General features: G+C 39.5%; 2 protein-coding genes across 3 annotated transcripts; both read left to right on the top strand.

The window, feature by feature from the left end:
* Positions 1-972: 972 nt before the first annotated feature.
* On the top strand, positions 973-6,210 carry nagk (N-acetylglucosamine kinase). The gene is made up of 10 exons (XM_034676433.1): positions 973-1,096; positions 1,846-1,930; positions 2,667-2,765; positions 2,907-3,048; positions 3,451-3,561; positions 3,653-3,765; positions 3,842-3,929; positions 5,252-5,349; positions 5,425-5,503; positions 5,633-6,210. Exons 1-10 carry the CDS (start codon positions 1,068-1,070, stop codon positions 5,830-5,832), a joined length of 1,044 nt encoding a protein of 347 aa, XP_034532324.1. The 5' UTR covers positions 973-1,067; the 3' UTR covers positions 5,833-6,210.
* A 760-nt stretch (positions 6,211-6,970) lies between these two features.
* Positions 6,971-11,539, top strand: LOC117807416. 2 transcript variants are annotated; one of them, XM_034676712.1, is made up of 9 exons: positions 6,971-7,085; positions 8,890-9,033; positions 9,126-9,197; positions 9,290-9,476; positions 9,583-9,645; positions 9,847-9,945; positions 10,934-11,033; positions 11,140-11,314; positions 11,416-11,539. In XM_034676712.1, exons 1-9 carry the CDS (start codon positions 7,080-7,082, stop codon positions 11,494-11,496), a joined length of 927 nt encoding a protein of 308 aa, XP_034532603.1. In that variant the 5' UTR covers positions 6,971-7,079; the 3' UTR covers positions 11,497-11,539. The 2 variants fall into 2 exon arrangements, with proteins under 2 accessions (XP_034532603.1, XP_034532602.1); XM_034676711.1 differs by having other exon boundaries at positions 9,814-9,945.
* The last annotated feature ends 1,677 nt before the right edge of the window (positions 11,540-13,216 follow it).

Here is a 13,216-nt window from a genome sequence, read left to right as displayed (position 1 = left end):
AGTATATATGAGTAACCTTTTTTACACCATTCCTACCAACAGCAGCTTTAAGATGAGATAAGATATAGGGGGGTGGGGGAGAGATAGGATCCCAGTGTGTCAGTGCGCTAGTTCCCGTCGCAGTCATAGCCTATCGCAGCATCACTAAGAGCTGTATGAGAAAAGTTGTTTTTCTCGTTACGTTTTATTGTGAAATCTGTTCTAGCTTATATCCGGTGCTGATCTCACTCTTTGGTACTTGACGGGTTTTTTTGCAAGGGGAGTGAGCAGCGCGTGGTGAGCGCACTGAGCCTCTCCTCTACTTCCTCTCCTCCCACCTCCTCGTTCTTGTGTAACTTCTCTGTTGGTTTCAGCTTCATACACAACTTTTGAGGACATAAGCTTCACAAGCTGTATACAAAATGTTGAAGTATAAAAGGATGGTGTTCATTTTGGAAATAAAAACGCAGTAGGACAGCCCAGGAGAGCCATACATCTTATAGAAAACTTCTATTGTGCCCAAAAGATCACAGATGAAGTCTTTGTGATCACACCATTAGAACTTAAATATTGTTGAACTATGGACACACGTTTATTCGTGCAGCCAAAGACTGACACTTGTGTTTGAAGGAGCCAATGCTGGCCCCCCCAAATTAATGTGTTGCAGATGCCTCCTGCTGGCTCAGCTCACTGTGAAGCAGGCTGAGTTGCTGTTTCTGTTTTCAGTCCATAACCAAATACTGTTACATCTTTGTCACTATTATTGTTGACGCAGAGAGTGGATTTTTAGACCATGAGTCAGGACACTCTCCTGCAAGTTTCTTCTCCAGTGTGCCTGCAGAAATATAAACCTCATTTTTAGGCTGTTACTATCCAAACTGTTGCAATTTCTATAGAAAACAACTCATGTCATACTTTATGTTTCTCTTTCTTCATAATGTAAACTGCAGATTCAAGATGATTTGGATTTAACCTGCAACACAGCTTCCACCTACTGGTTCAAAATCCACAATGCAGGTTGAGGTTCAGCCTCCGCTCAGTCTCGCGAGATTTACACATTTACACGGAAACAAAACAGGATCTGGAACATGGCACTAGTGTACGGAGGAGTTGAGGGGTAAGAATGGCTTGAAAATATACTGTATACCTTTAAATTTTGATTTCATTAAATTGTTTGTATTATTTGTTAAGGAAACTGTATATTTCAGGCATTTGGCCTCAGTTTCATAGTGTTTGTTTTGAAAGTTAGGGCACTACCCTGCTCTGGAGGAGTTTCATTCTGACCAGAGCCTAGACTTTTGACAGGGAAGACAAGGAAGCTGTTTTGCTTCGTGCGTGTCTCGTGATCACTTCTCCCTCACATATCATGCAGTACAGCGTCCTTTCATAGATCTTATGTGCATTTATAATACGAATGTGTTGCGGTAATTCCAAGGCAGTTTATAGAAGACAAGCTAGTGCATGTGTCTTTAATAATACATAATAATAAATCAGTTGGTAAAGTTTATTTAACTTTTTGCAGAAATCATACTCTGTTGAAGCCATGTTGCAAACTAGAATACATTTATTGAACACAGATATAGGGAGGAAGAATATTAACCTTAACTTGAGATGGAAGGACTGTTGGAATATAACCATGAGATGTCACAGTCAACGAAATTTTGCATTACATCCAAGATAAAATAATGTACAGGATTTAATATACAAGAGATGAAATCTAAAGGTATGACAAAAATGCTGAATCCCAGATTCATTGGTTCGTGCATTTTGGAACTGTATTAAAGTTCAGAAAGTTTGGTATGAATTGAATGGTTGTCTGAGGTTTTGGGACTGGAAATTTATTTGAATATGTTTTTGTTGCTCAAGTGGAGGGACACACTCCAATGCGGTGTTGGTGGCAGCTGATGGGAAGATCCTAGCTGAGACAGAGGGACCATCCACAAACCACTGGGTGAGAAGGAGAAGTTGGTTCTGACTTATTATCGACAAGTAGAAACATGTATCAATCAATCAATCCATCTATCTTCATTTGTATAGCGCCAAATCACAACAAACTTTATCTCAAGACGCTTTCACAAACATAGCAGAAATTATTAACAAAGACCCAACATCAAGACAGGATAAGATCCAGTCCCCCCTTACTGACAGGACTCGATCTTATCTCGTCTTAATCAACCATGAGTATAAAACCTCGCAGTATTTAGCTAGTTTCAGCGGCAAGGAAAAACTTCCTTTAACAGGCAGAAACCTCGAGCAGAACCAGACTCATGATAGACAGACATCTGCTGAGAATGATTTGGGGTCCGAGGGATAGAGGAGAATAAGAGAGAGCAAGAGTGATGATATTGATGAGATGGATAGTGGTAGTGGTAGTAGTAGTAGTAGTAGTAGTAGTAGTTGCTGCTAGAGTCTGGAACGTCCACAGCAGCAGGACATCCCGAACTATATTTTTTATCCAAAAGGAAAGTTTGAAGCCTACCCTTAAAAGTAGAGAGGGTGTCTGCCTCCTGGACCATGACTCTTAGATGATTCCAAAGGAGAGGGGCCTGATAACTGAAGGTTCTTTGCAGGAAAAAGAAGACCACGTTGAAATGAATTGATGGATAATAAGACTTCTGTTTTTTAATGACTTTGGTGGACATGAAAAGTAAACTGCTTGATTATTATCTTCGCGTGTGTGTTTCCAGTTGGTTGGGGTGGACCAATGTATTGAGACCATAAATGACATGGTTCAGAGAGCAAAGGTGGAGGCAGGGCTGGACCCAAACACACCACTCCTCTCACTAGTGAGTCAAATCGTTTCATAGACATATTCACTTCCAATTAAAACAAAGAGATAAATGTCTAAATAAAACAAATAAACATATTATATACACAGAACTGACTGCGTCTATGTATTGTGAATGTGTGCATGTGTGCGTGTTCAGGGCATGTCTCTGAGCGGAGGGGAGCAAAAGGATGCCATCGACAACCTGATTGCTCAAATGAAGGACCGGTTCCCCACTCTCAGTCAGCATTATGTCATCATCAACGATACCATTGGCGCCATGTCGACTGCCAGCGATTGTGGTATTATTTTCTGCTGTATTATATTACAGAGTAAACAGCACAAAGCTTGTTGCTCTTAAATTTGATCTGAGTTATTGTAAACATTTTTATTTTTAACATGTTTTAACACACACAAACAGTAGGCTTACAATAATAAATATTTCAATATGATTAAATATTATTGTTTGTTAAATTAATTTTATTTTACATAAACACTGAAGATACATTTGATACAGCTGAACTTATGACAGTGAGGTGTCATATCAGGGTAAAGCTTGGGACTTTACCCTCTTGAGTGTAGTTGTAAAAAATAGATTATATAATGTCATGTATCCTGTTTCTTTTGAACTTAATAACTTAATTGGATCAGTGTCTTATATGCGAACATAAAATACAAGCTCATCACCTCTTCTCTCCCTGCAGGAGGTGTAGTGTTGATATCAGGGACAGGCTCCAACTGTAGGCTGGTCAATCCGGATGGCTCACAGATTGGCTGTGGAGGCTGGGGTCACTTGATGGGTGATGAAGGATCAGGTAATCATTGTAAAATGTATATATGAAAAGTAGAAAAATACTTTGCACATGTATTTCATTAGACAGGTGTGTACGTCTTTCCCTCTCTCAGCATTCTGGATTTCTCATCTGGCTGTGAAGACAGTGTTTGATGCCAAGGACAACCTGGTTTCTCCTCCTCATGATGTGACACATGTCAGAAAAGCCATGGAAGAATACTTTGAGGTCAGACAGCAGCAACTCCGCAAAATGTGTTGAGAGTCGAAGGCATATGTATAACAAGATGGACATTTTATCTCAGGTGTCGAATCTGATGGGCATGCTGCCACACCTCTACAGAAACTTCCAGAAGTCTCATTTTGCTGGCTTCTGCAAGAAATTGGCTGAAGGTCAGTGGCATATCCCTCCATGTAGAGCTGGGCGATATTGAAAAAGATGTTATGGTGATCAAGTTTTCCATATCTGTCGATTTTGATAATTATCACGATGGATATCAAATCATTATTTCATTAAATCTAAGACTGTTTGTTAGCTTGTATCTAGATTTAGTTCTCTGATAAGCATCTTGAATCCATCATTTCTGACGGTGCTAACAGGAAGAAGGTCTTTTGTATAAGATGAGATTTTTGTGAAGTTTGAGTTTGTAGATTCTTATTTTTCTCAGGTTGAGGTTATTAACATAATTTGATTTAAATTTACAACAAAGATAGATCAAATTGTATAGTTTGTATCAGTTTAGTAGCAGTGGTGGTTCTGGGGAGGGGCCAACAGGGGCCAGTGCCCCTGTAAAACTGAACCTGGACCCCCCTGTGGCCCCCCCTCCACACCAAACAATTATTATACAATAAAAAAAGCTTAGAGCCCTAAGGAACTCATGTTGAGTGTAAACAGCCAAACAGCTGCTGTCAGTCTGCATTTTGATATAGTACACGGTAGTATATACTGTATGTCTAGTATATAGGGATGCACTGATGTTTTTCCAGTTTGTTCTCAGCTGGTCCTCGCCCTTCCCAGTCTCTTTTGTCAGGGTTGAATGTGTCCCTCTGACAACACCCTTGGCCCCAGCCTGGCCCCCCCAGTAAAATTTGTCTAGAACCGCCACTGTTTAGTAGAGTATTGTTTTGAGTGCACTCCCCTGTGAGATTACTAAGGCTTTCGGGCTGAGTGTTGTTGTTTCTCACAGTGCAGTGAATGCATCACGTTTTATCAGTGTTCAGTTCTACTACAGTCGAGGTGAACATTTAACGTGTTTGAGATGCACAGCAGAAGTTGTCTCTGTGCTCTGAAAGTATATTTAATGACGTTTATTAAGTTAATAGTTAACGCAGAGTTCACACAGTGTCAGACTAACGACTCTGCTTTGAGCTGGTAGGTTTTGAGTTTTCTTCAGTGTCGCTGTCGCTCATTTCAGCTGTGTTTACATTCCGCTCCAAACGTCCTTAAGCCCCGCCTATCTCTAACCCTGTGACGTGATTGGCTGTTCAATGACTCCTTCTTCTGTCTAATGTTGGGTGGCAACTAGCGTTTAAGGCACATTAGCGCAAACTTTTATCAAACATTTGTTCTATTTATATTTAGAAAAATTCTATCATGATAATTATCATTATCAAATTATCGCCCAGCCCTACCATCCGGCTATGTTCTGTTGAAAAGAAGTAAAGGAATATGAAAGGAGGGTCTGATAAAGTGTATTTGTGTGTTTCTGTTTAAGGCGCTGAAGCAGGTGATGCTCTCTGTCAGTATGTGTTCATTCAGGCTGGGAGAGTCTTAGCAAAACATGTGGAAGCAGTCTTGCCTAAAGCACAAGAGGTAACACACACATATACTGTGCCTTTATTATAAACATTTCTATATTGATTTCTGGTTTTCTTTTGATCATGACAGCTTCTTTTGAGCGGTAACACCGGCTTGCCAATCCTGTGTGTGGGCGCAGTTTGGGGGAGCTGGGAGCTTCTGAAGCCAGGTCAGTCTCGCATCAAGAATCACATTTTTTCCCATAGTTTGCACACAAAAAACTAAGAATGAAGCAATATTAAATTCCACAACATAAATCTTTGTTTCCTTTTGTGTCTGTATTTACATCTCTGATCAGGTTTCACTGAGGTCCTGGATAAAGTGGCATCATCTGATAAACTCAAGGGCCGTTTTCATGGATACAGCCTCCTGACTTTGCAGCAGTCCTCAGCCCTTGGCGGTGCAAGTCTGGGAGCTAAAAGTATAGGCTCGGCCATTAAAATGGATTACAAGGCCAATGCCAACATCTTTTACAAACACTCTTTTAACAGCCACTAACCGAAGGTTCAGCTGTCAATCACTTAAACCTTAACAAATCATTGTTCAATCAAAGGTAACATGTATCAGCCACTTTGTAACGGATTCAAGTCTAATTAATACTTCAATTATGGTGAAGTTAATGATTGTGTAATGATCTTACTACAAGATTCCATGGTTATTGAAAAATATTCCTTTTTTTACAGCATTATAGCAAAGGTTCTGACAATGAAACTAACTTTCATTGTGTTGTACTGTCAACACTTGCACATTTAAAAAACTTGTTTACATTTCGCATGCACAATAAAGATACTGTTGACAAAAAGACAGGAGAGGCCTCTCTGATCCCTGAGATGATATTTTTTTAGGCTTAGACCCAAAATAAATAATCAAACCACTGTTCAGTCCTACGTTGTATTTATTTTTGTAATTTCTTCAACTACTTAGATTTTTTCCAAACCATGCTCACAGTTTCTGGTAAGATGTTGCTGAGAATAGATAAATTAGTTTAAAGGGATAACGAGATAACACTTGATTTGTTCTCAGAGCTGTTGCACCTAGGTGTTCAGTAGTCGCTGCCGTAGACGTCCTGCTGCTACGGAAGTGCTGGAATCCAGTGGAAACAGCTGCTACTACTACTACTATCCATCTCATCACTATCATTGCTATCATCTATCTCTCTTATTCTCCTCTATCCCTCTTTCCAACCCCAACTCGGTCTCAGCAGATGTGTGTCAAACATGAGTCTGGTTCTGCTCAAGGTTTCTGCCTGTTAAAGGAAGTTTTTCCTTGCCACTGTAACTAGCTAAATACTGCTTGGTGCAATGCTCATGGTGGATTAAAATGAGATCAGACTGAGTCCTGTCAGTAAGGGGGGACTTGATCTTGTCCTGTCTTGATGTTGGGTCTTTGTTAATAATTTGACATAGAGTACAGTTTAGACCTGCTCTGTTTGTAAAAGCATCTTGAGATAGCGTTTTGGTGCTATACAAATAAAGATGATCGATGTAGCATTGGTGTATTGATAGTTGCTTTTTAATGCTGCAACAGTAAAAGGAAAGTTAAACTGAAGAAGCTGCAGTATTAAATGTGCTGGCTGAGGAAATTAACAGATATCAATAGAAATTTCCCAGTTTAATTAAAAACATTTACAATAACATTCCGCTGTCTCTAACACAGAGACTCTCAGCTCAGCTCGGTTTCACTGCTGTGAGGAGAGGAATCAAGAGGAGGAATCAAACAAACATCAGCTGACTCCCTCAAATCACATGGAGGTAAAGACTCTGAGACTTATGCTGCTTTGTTAAATTGTTATTCCTTTTCCGCTTTGACTTGAATTATGCAAAATACTGCCTACTTAAGCTTTTTCATGTTTTGTTTTTAATATGTTTTGAATTGAAATGAGGAGGTCATTAACTCATTTGTAAAAGATAACACATTACTCCTGATGCTTCAGCTTATTACAGCTTCACTGTTGACCTTTCCCTTTCTTGTACATGGAGTCTGAAGCCTCTAGGCATACACAACAGACTGCACCACAACATCAGCACGTACAACAGTAGTCCAGTTAACTATGCATGCACAACTAAAATCTCTGCTTGTGTTTATCAAATCCTGCACTGGAACTGTTGTAATGCTGAAACAGAGCACAGTCTAAGTCTGCTCTGTCATGATAATGAATAATGTATTGAGACAAGTTCTATTTTGCTACAAAGCTTTACAAATGTTCTTCAAACCTGATCACTGCAGCTCTTATTTATTTTCACTGAGTCTTAGTCTTTAGTCTTATGTAATTTTATTACTTACACAAGTTGTTCTGATTGATTGTCTTTGTGTGCTTACTCTCATGACTCTCACAGTAATGGCAGAACAAAAAGTTCCCCACAAGAAAATGTTACAAAGTAAACACAAACTTAACAACACACTGAGTAGCTGTTGTTTATGCAACATAGCGTTTTAGAAATATGTTTTAAATTAGAAACATTGTCCTACATAAGCGGGACACCACATGTCTTTAAAAATACATCAAAACTGCTTCTATTTGACCACTGGAGGTCACCAGAAATGAGCTATAAACATGAAGACTTACTGATTTATTTCTAATTTTTTTATTTTAAGTTAATCTTATTTATTAGAATTTTTACTTTTTATGTATTTATTTATTCTTTTTTATGTATTTGTTTGTTTTTATTTTTTATTTCTCGATTTTTATTTTATTTTATTTTAATATGATTTTTATATTTATGGTTTTATTTTTATTTTATTTTATTTATTATGATTTTTATATTTATGATGTTTATATTTATGGTTTTATTTATATATTTATTATTTTATTAATATTAATGATTTATTTTATTTTTTATTGTTTTCTATTTAATTCAGTGTTTATTATTATTATTATTATTATTATTTTCATCTATTTATTTTTATTTTATTTTATTAGGTTATTATTAATTTTATTAATTTTGTATTTATTATTTATTATTTGTTTTATTACTTGTTTTTCTTGTCTTTCTTTATGTTGTTCCTTTTTCGTGCCTTTTTAATTTGTTATTCTGTCTACCTATCCCCTGGTCACCCCCTTCTTGTAAAGCACATTTCTTGAACAATATTAAAAAATAATAATACAATGAATAAATAAAGAAAAAATAAAACATTATGGAGTTAAGAAGAAGAGTGGCGTCAGGAAACAAGCCCTTTGCGCCAGCTGTCATTGTGGTTTCATCACTAATGCTACCAGCTTGTGACCCACCAGCTTCTTTAAAACTAGACATAAAGCTTCTGAGTATTTGTTTAACTAAGTGCTTTTACTCAAGTGCTGTAGTCAATCAAATTCTTGCCACTTTCAACTTAGCTACAATCCAGATCTTAACAAGCTTAACAAGGTATTCACAGATTGTTGCATTGCTGCTTTCAGCAAGTGTCAGCAACTTGGTGGAGATGGTCTGATAACTTCACCACTGTTTGCAAAAAAGCTGTGCGAAGTCAAACCATTGTTCTGATACTGTGGGAAGGTAATCCTGTATATGGGCTTATCTGCAGTTCTCCTGCACTAACATGCATGTTTTTCTTGCTCAGGCTGTTGGACAAGTGCCCTGGGGGAGATTTGTCTCCACATATAGAAAAGACTACGGACCATTCAGTGAGCGCCACCTACAGGTCAACCAGCCGAGGCACATAACAGACGTCAGGGCTGCCCCTTCCTTCATCAACCCACTTCCGGTTAGATGTATGGATGGTTGTATGGATGGACGGATAGCCACATTGATTGTTAAAGTCACTGACTAACTCACTGTCATGCATTGTTTTCATAGACTGGCCTAGACTTCTGGGCTACATTTTACAAGACAACTAACAGTGTCTACGGCTCACCAGTCTACTCACAGGTGAGCCCCACACACATGCAGCAACTTCAATATGATGTCCTTTATTTCTAACTAACTTCCACACTCACTCTTCCTGTTTTCCATCCCATCAGCCTCTCTTGTATTCCCTCCCTCCCACTCCCCTGCCCCAATCTGGTGTTCTTGCTACTCATGATTTTGGGGCTGTTGACTCCGCCCTGACAGAGGCCAGGACACAGGATACAGAAGCCGAGAGGGAGGCTTGGCCTGTAGTTGGTGTGGGGGAGAAAGATCAGCTGCACTATGTTCTTGGTGGAAAGGGTAAGGAGTTCTTACTATTTCTCTGAAACATACACATGCACACTCAAATGTGCACATCTAAGCTGGCAGCTGTATGGGTACTCAGTCCAATTACCTCTATTGGCAGTGTCAGAGCAGCAGGAGGCCAAAGGTGACCCTCAGAGAAAGGTTGAGGTTCTTTACGAGGATGGTGAGTGTGATTAGCTCATGTCCTAACCCTTACTATAACTCATATCCTCTGTGTTTAAATGTGCTTTTAGTGTTGAATATACATTATGTATGCAGATGATTCAAAAGCCTTCATTCTCAGCCTCTTGAAGAGGAAATTAAAAAGAAAACTCTGTTTTTGCAATTTTAGGTGTCATAGAGTTATCATCTCATGTTTATCCAGCCTGCTGTAAAGATCTTGCTAGATCTACCTGCGGAGAGGCTGGACTACAGTATCAACTGCACCTTCCTGTGGTTCCTGGTGCAATTACCACAATCAAAGGTAAGAAGAATTCAAGAGGCTCTCATGGAGAGAGCTGATGACAGGCTGATACTGGAGTTACACTACAGCGGCCCACAGAGCTCTGTGACTGAGGAGAGGAAAGGGCAACAGTGTACAAAACACACACACACACACACACACACACACACACACACACACACACACACACACACACACACACACACACACACACACACACACACACACACACACAGGACAGGACTCGGTCTTATCTCATCTAGTAGTTAGATTTTGGTTTGCACACTGTTCACTGATGTGTTTTCTAGATTAAAAAAGTTATTGAGAATTTTTAGTTTTAAATTTGGCACATAGCGTAAAGTGCTGTCAGTTGCTGAGAGGATAAGAAAAGTACCATATAAGCACAGTCCATTAACCATTCCGTCAATGTCTGACCCATCAGCTATCATCTGATAATGATTCAGTCTCAGGAAGCATCAGCCAACTAATTAGGGTTCCACTGTAGCCTCGGTATCAGCAGAAGGCTGTCTAACATGAGTCTGATTCTGCTCGCTGTAACTAACTAAATACTGCGTGGTGTAATGCTCATGGTGGATAAAGATGAGATAAGATTGAGTCCTGTCAGTAAGAGGGGACTGGATCGTATCCTGTCTTGATGTTGGGTCTTTGTTTGATTTAGACCTACAGATATGCCTCCAAGTGATTCTAAAGCACCTAAAGTGCATTCCAATGAGACCAGATCTTATGTTTCAGGTCTTTTTGTGATGTAGTAAAGTGGGTGGCATACTTTTTCCCCAGTTCAGTTCTAATCTTTGGAACACACAGTATGCAAAGTTCCTGGACCCAAGGATTATAAGTTCCTGTAGGTTACTCCTCTGTCTGATGTAGGTTACAAGGTGTGAAGGAAGTAGATCTTAGTTAGACTTGTAGATGAGAATACAGCTTTGTTTTAGCCCATGTAAGTACAGAGTTTGAATGAATGCCTGACTGTTTTATCACTTCAAATTAGGTGCTGATCATTTAGATATCAGTGCCTTCTTGAGGGGTTTAACAGCCTGTGGACAACAAAACCACACCTTCCTTCAGCCTTTTCCTAGGCAGTGCAGTTGGTAAGACACTGAAATCTTGAACATTCTCTCAATTGTCATCTGATATATCCCTTTTCACCTTATGTCCTCTCCTGTGACACCCTCTCTGGTTTTCCCTCACTCGTAGCTGTGCATGTGAAACCGAGTTCCCCAATAGCTGTTGCTTTAAGCAACAAACCTTCCCTCTCTGCATCCATCATGGTGGCACACGACCTGTGGCCCCTGTGCAGGCCACAGTCAACTATAGGGAGCCCAGCAGGAAGCCATTGTTGACAGAGTACCAAGCCGGTTATGCTGCTGAGGTAAAAATGGGTCAGAGGTTGAGTAAGTGGGAGATGATGACTAAAATCCCTCTGTTCATTTGCTTTTATTTGTTATTATATCTTCGTGTTTCTCCTCCTAGTGGGCCCAGCCTAATATCCAGCAGAGTTACTGTGACAATGTTCGTCTTCTTCATCATCAGATTCTTTGTCATTCACTCTAAAGCTCAACTTTTGTCTCAATACACAAAAGATTCTCAAAAACCTTGTTTGTTTTTTTGTGTCAGACATGATGTTCCTGTTCAAAGTGCCACATGACAGTATTCAATTCTTAATTGCCTGCACTTTTCAGGCAGAGATGGTTGCTGCACATGGAAAATCTTTTCAATAGAGGCTGCAGTCAAGGCCTGTGATTCTCAGTTATCTTGCCTGAGGATACAGAATCTGAGGATGAGTCATAACACTTGGGGAAACCATCTGCTGGCAGGGAGCCAAAGGAGACAGTGTGCTTGTCGTCATTTTTGCATCCGGGAAGTTGCGTTTGGTCCAGACCTTGCAATCCACTGAAGGACTGTAACAAACTGGTTGTTCTGTCTAGTACCAGGCAAGTAAGGAGGAGTTTACATTTGCAGGCTGTATTGCAGTAATAGGAGAAATGCTTTGATACTTTCAGGTAAAAGTACATAAGTGTTACCAGAGAAGTGTCTTACATATTTGTCCTTTTTCTCAGGCCATTAATTTGATTAATAGATGTACAAAAAATGATATGAGAATTTTGAGATCTCATTGATAACAATAGAAATAGATTTTTTTTTAAATACACTTTGAGAATAATCAAGACAGGCTTCAAATAAAACAAAATTCCAAATGTTTTCTTTTTTTAATAAGAGAAAAATGTATTAATCTTAAGCTTTGCATTAAACTGTTTATCCTACTTCCAAGTAAAAATGTAATACGGTACATTAAAGTACATTCCCTGTTAAACAAACATGAAGTCTTCTTTAGCTATGCTGCTATAGGCTTGTCAAACCTAAAGTCTCTAAAAGTAGTACGGGAGGTAGAGCCTTCAGTTATCAGGCCCCTCTCCTTTGGAATCATCTGCCAGTCAGGGTCAGGGAGGCAGACACACTATCTACTTTAAAGGTTGGGCTTCAAACTTTCCTTTTTGATAAAGCTTAAAGTGAGTGCTGGCTCAGGCTGGGACCAGGTCTTAGTTATGCTGCTAAAGGCTTAGACTGCCGGGGGAACTGGCATGCTGACACACTGGGATCCTATCTCACCCCCCTCACTTACTTTAATTCTCACTGTCCCATTAAAGTAACTAACCATAGACCTTTCTGGAGTCCCTGAGCTCCCTTGTCTGGTAGGTTCCTCTGAGTCTCTGCCGTAGACGTCCTGCTGCTGTGGACATTCAAGACTCCAGCTACTACTACTACTACTGCTACTACTATCCATCTCATCACTGTCTCCTATTCTCCTTTATCCCTCTTTCCAACTCCAACTCAGTTGAGGCAGGTGTCTGTCTAACATGAGTCTTGTTCTGCTGGAGGTTTGCCTGTTAAAGGACGTTTTTCCTTGCTGCTGTATCTAGTTAAATACTGCAAGGTGCAATGCTCATGGTGGTTTAAGATGAGATATTGGTCATAGGTCCTCTATATTGGACATTGGTCAACAGAGCTATCAATAGTGATGTCACATCCACTCTTTTCAAAACTCATTAACTATTTTTTTTGTCAGAGAAATTAGCATTTCAACGTCCACTCATCCATCCATTCATCACCTTTACCTCTTATCCCTTCCAGGGTCATGAGTCAGCTGTCATTGGGTGAGAGGCGGGGTTCACCCTGGACACTGTAAATTGTCAGAAGAACTTATTATTATGACAGAAACCATGTTAGAAAGGGAATTTATGTGTACTTTAATATTTGTTTTGTTTGGCTGTTT

The sequence above is a fragment of the Notolabrus celidotus genome, chromosome 23, assembly GCF_009762535.1.
Source record: "Notolabrus celidotus isolate fNotCel1 chromosome 23, fNotCel1.pri, whole genome shotgun sequence".
Taxonomy (NCBI): domain Eukaryota; kingdom Metazoa; phylum Chordata; class Actinopteri; order Labriformes; family Labridae; genus Notolabrus; species Notolabrus celidotus.
Note: the sequence above shows the minus strand (reverse complement) of the source record. Positions and strands in the feature narration are given on the sequence as shown.

Coding starts and splice junctions, on each gene's coding strand:
- nagk (XM_034676433.1), top strand. CDS start 1,068: ATGGCACTAGTGTACGGAGGAGTTGAGGG. Junction 2,766..2,906: donor ACACACCACTCCTCTCACTA/GTGAGTCAAATC, acceptor GTGCGTGTTCAG/GGCATGTCTCTGAGCGGAGG. Junction 3,562..3,652: donor GATGGGTGATGAAGGATCAG/GTAATCATTGTA, acceptor TCCCTCTCTCAG/CATTCTGGATTTCTCATCTG.
- LOC117807416 (XM_034676711.1), top strand. Junction 9,034..9,125: donor CCTTCATCAACCCACTTCCG/GTTAGATGTATG, acceptor TTGTTTTCATAG/ACTGGCCTAGACTTCTGGGC. Junction 11,034..11,139: donor TTTCCTAGGCAGTGCAGTTG/GTAAGACACTGA, acceptor CCTCACTCGTAG/CTGTGCATGTGAAACCGAGT.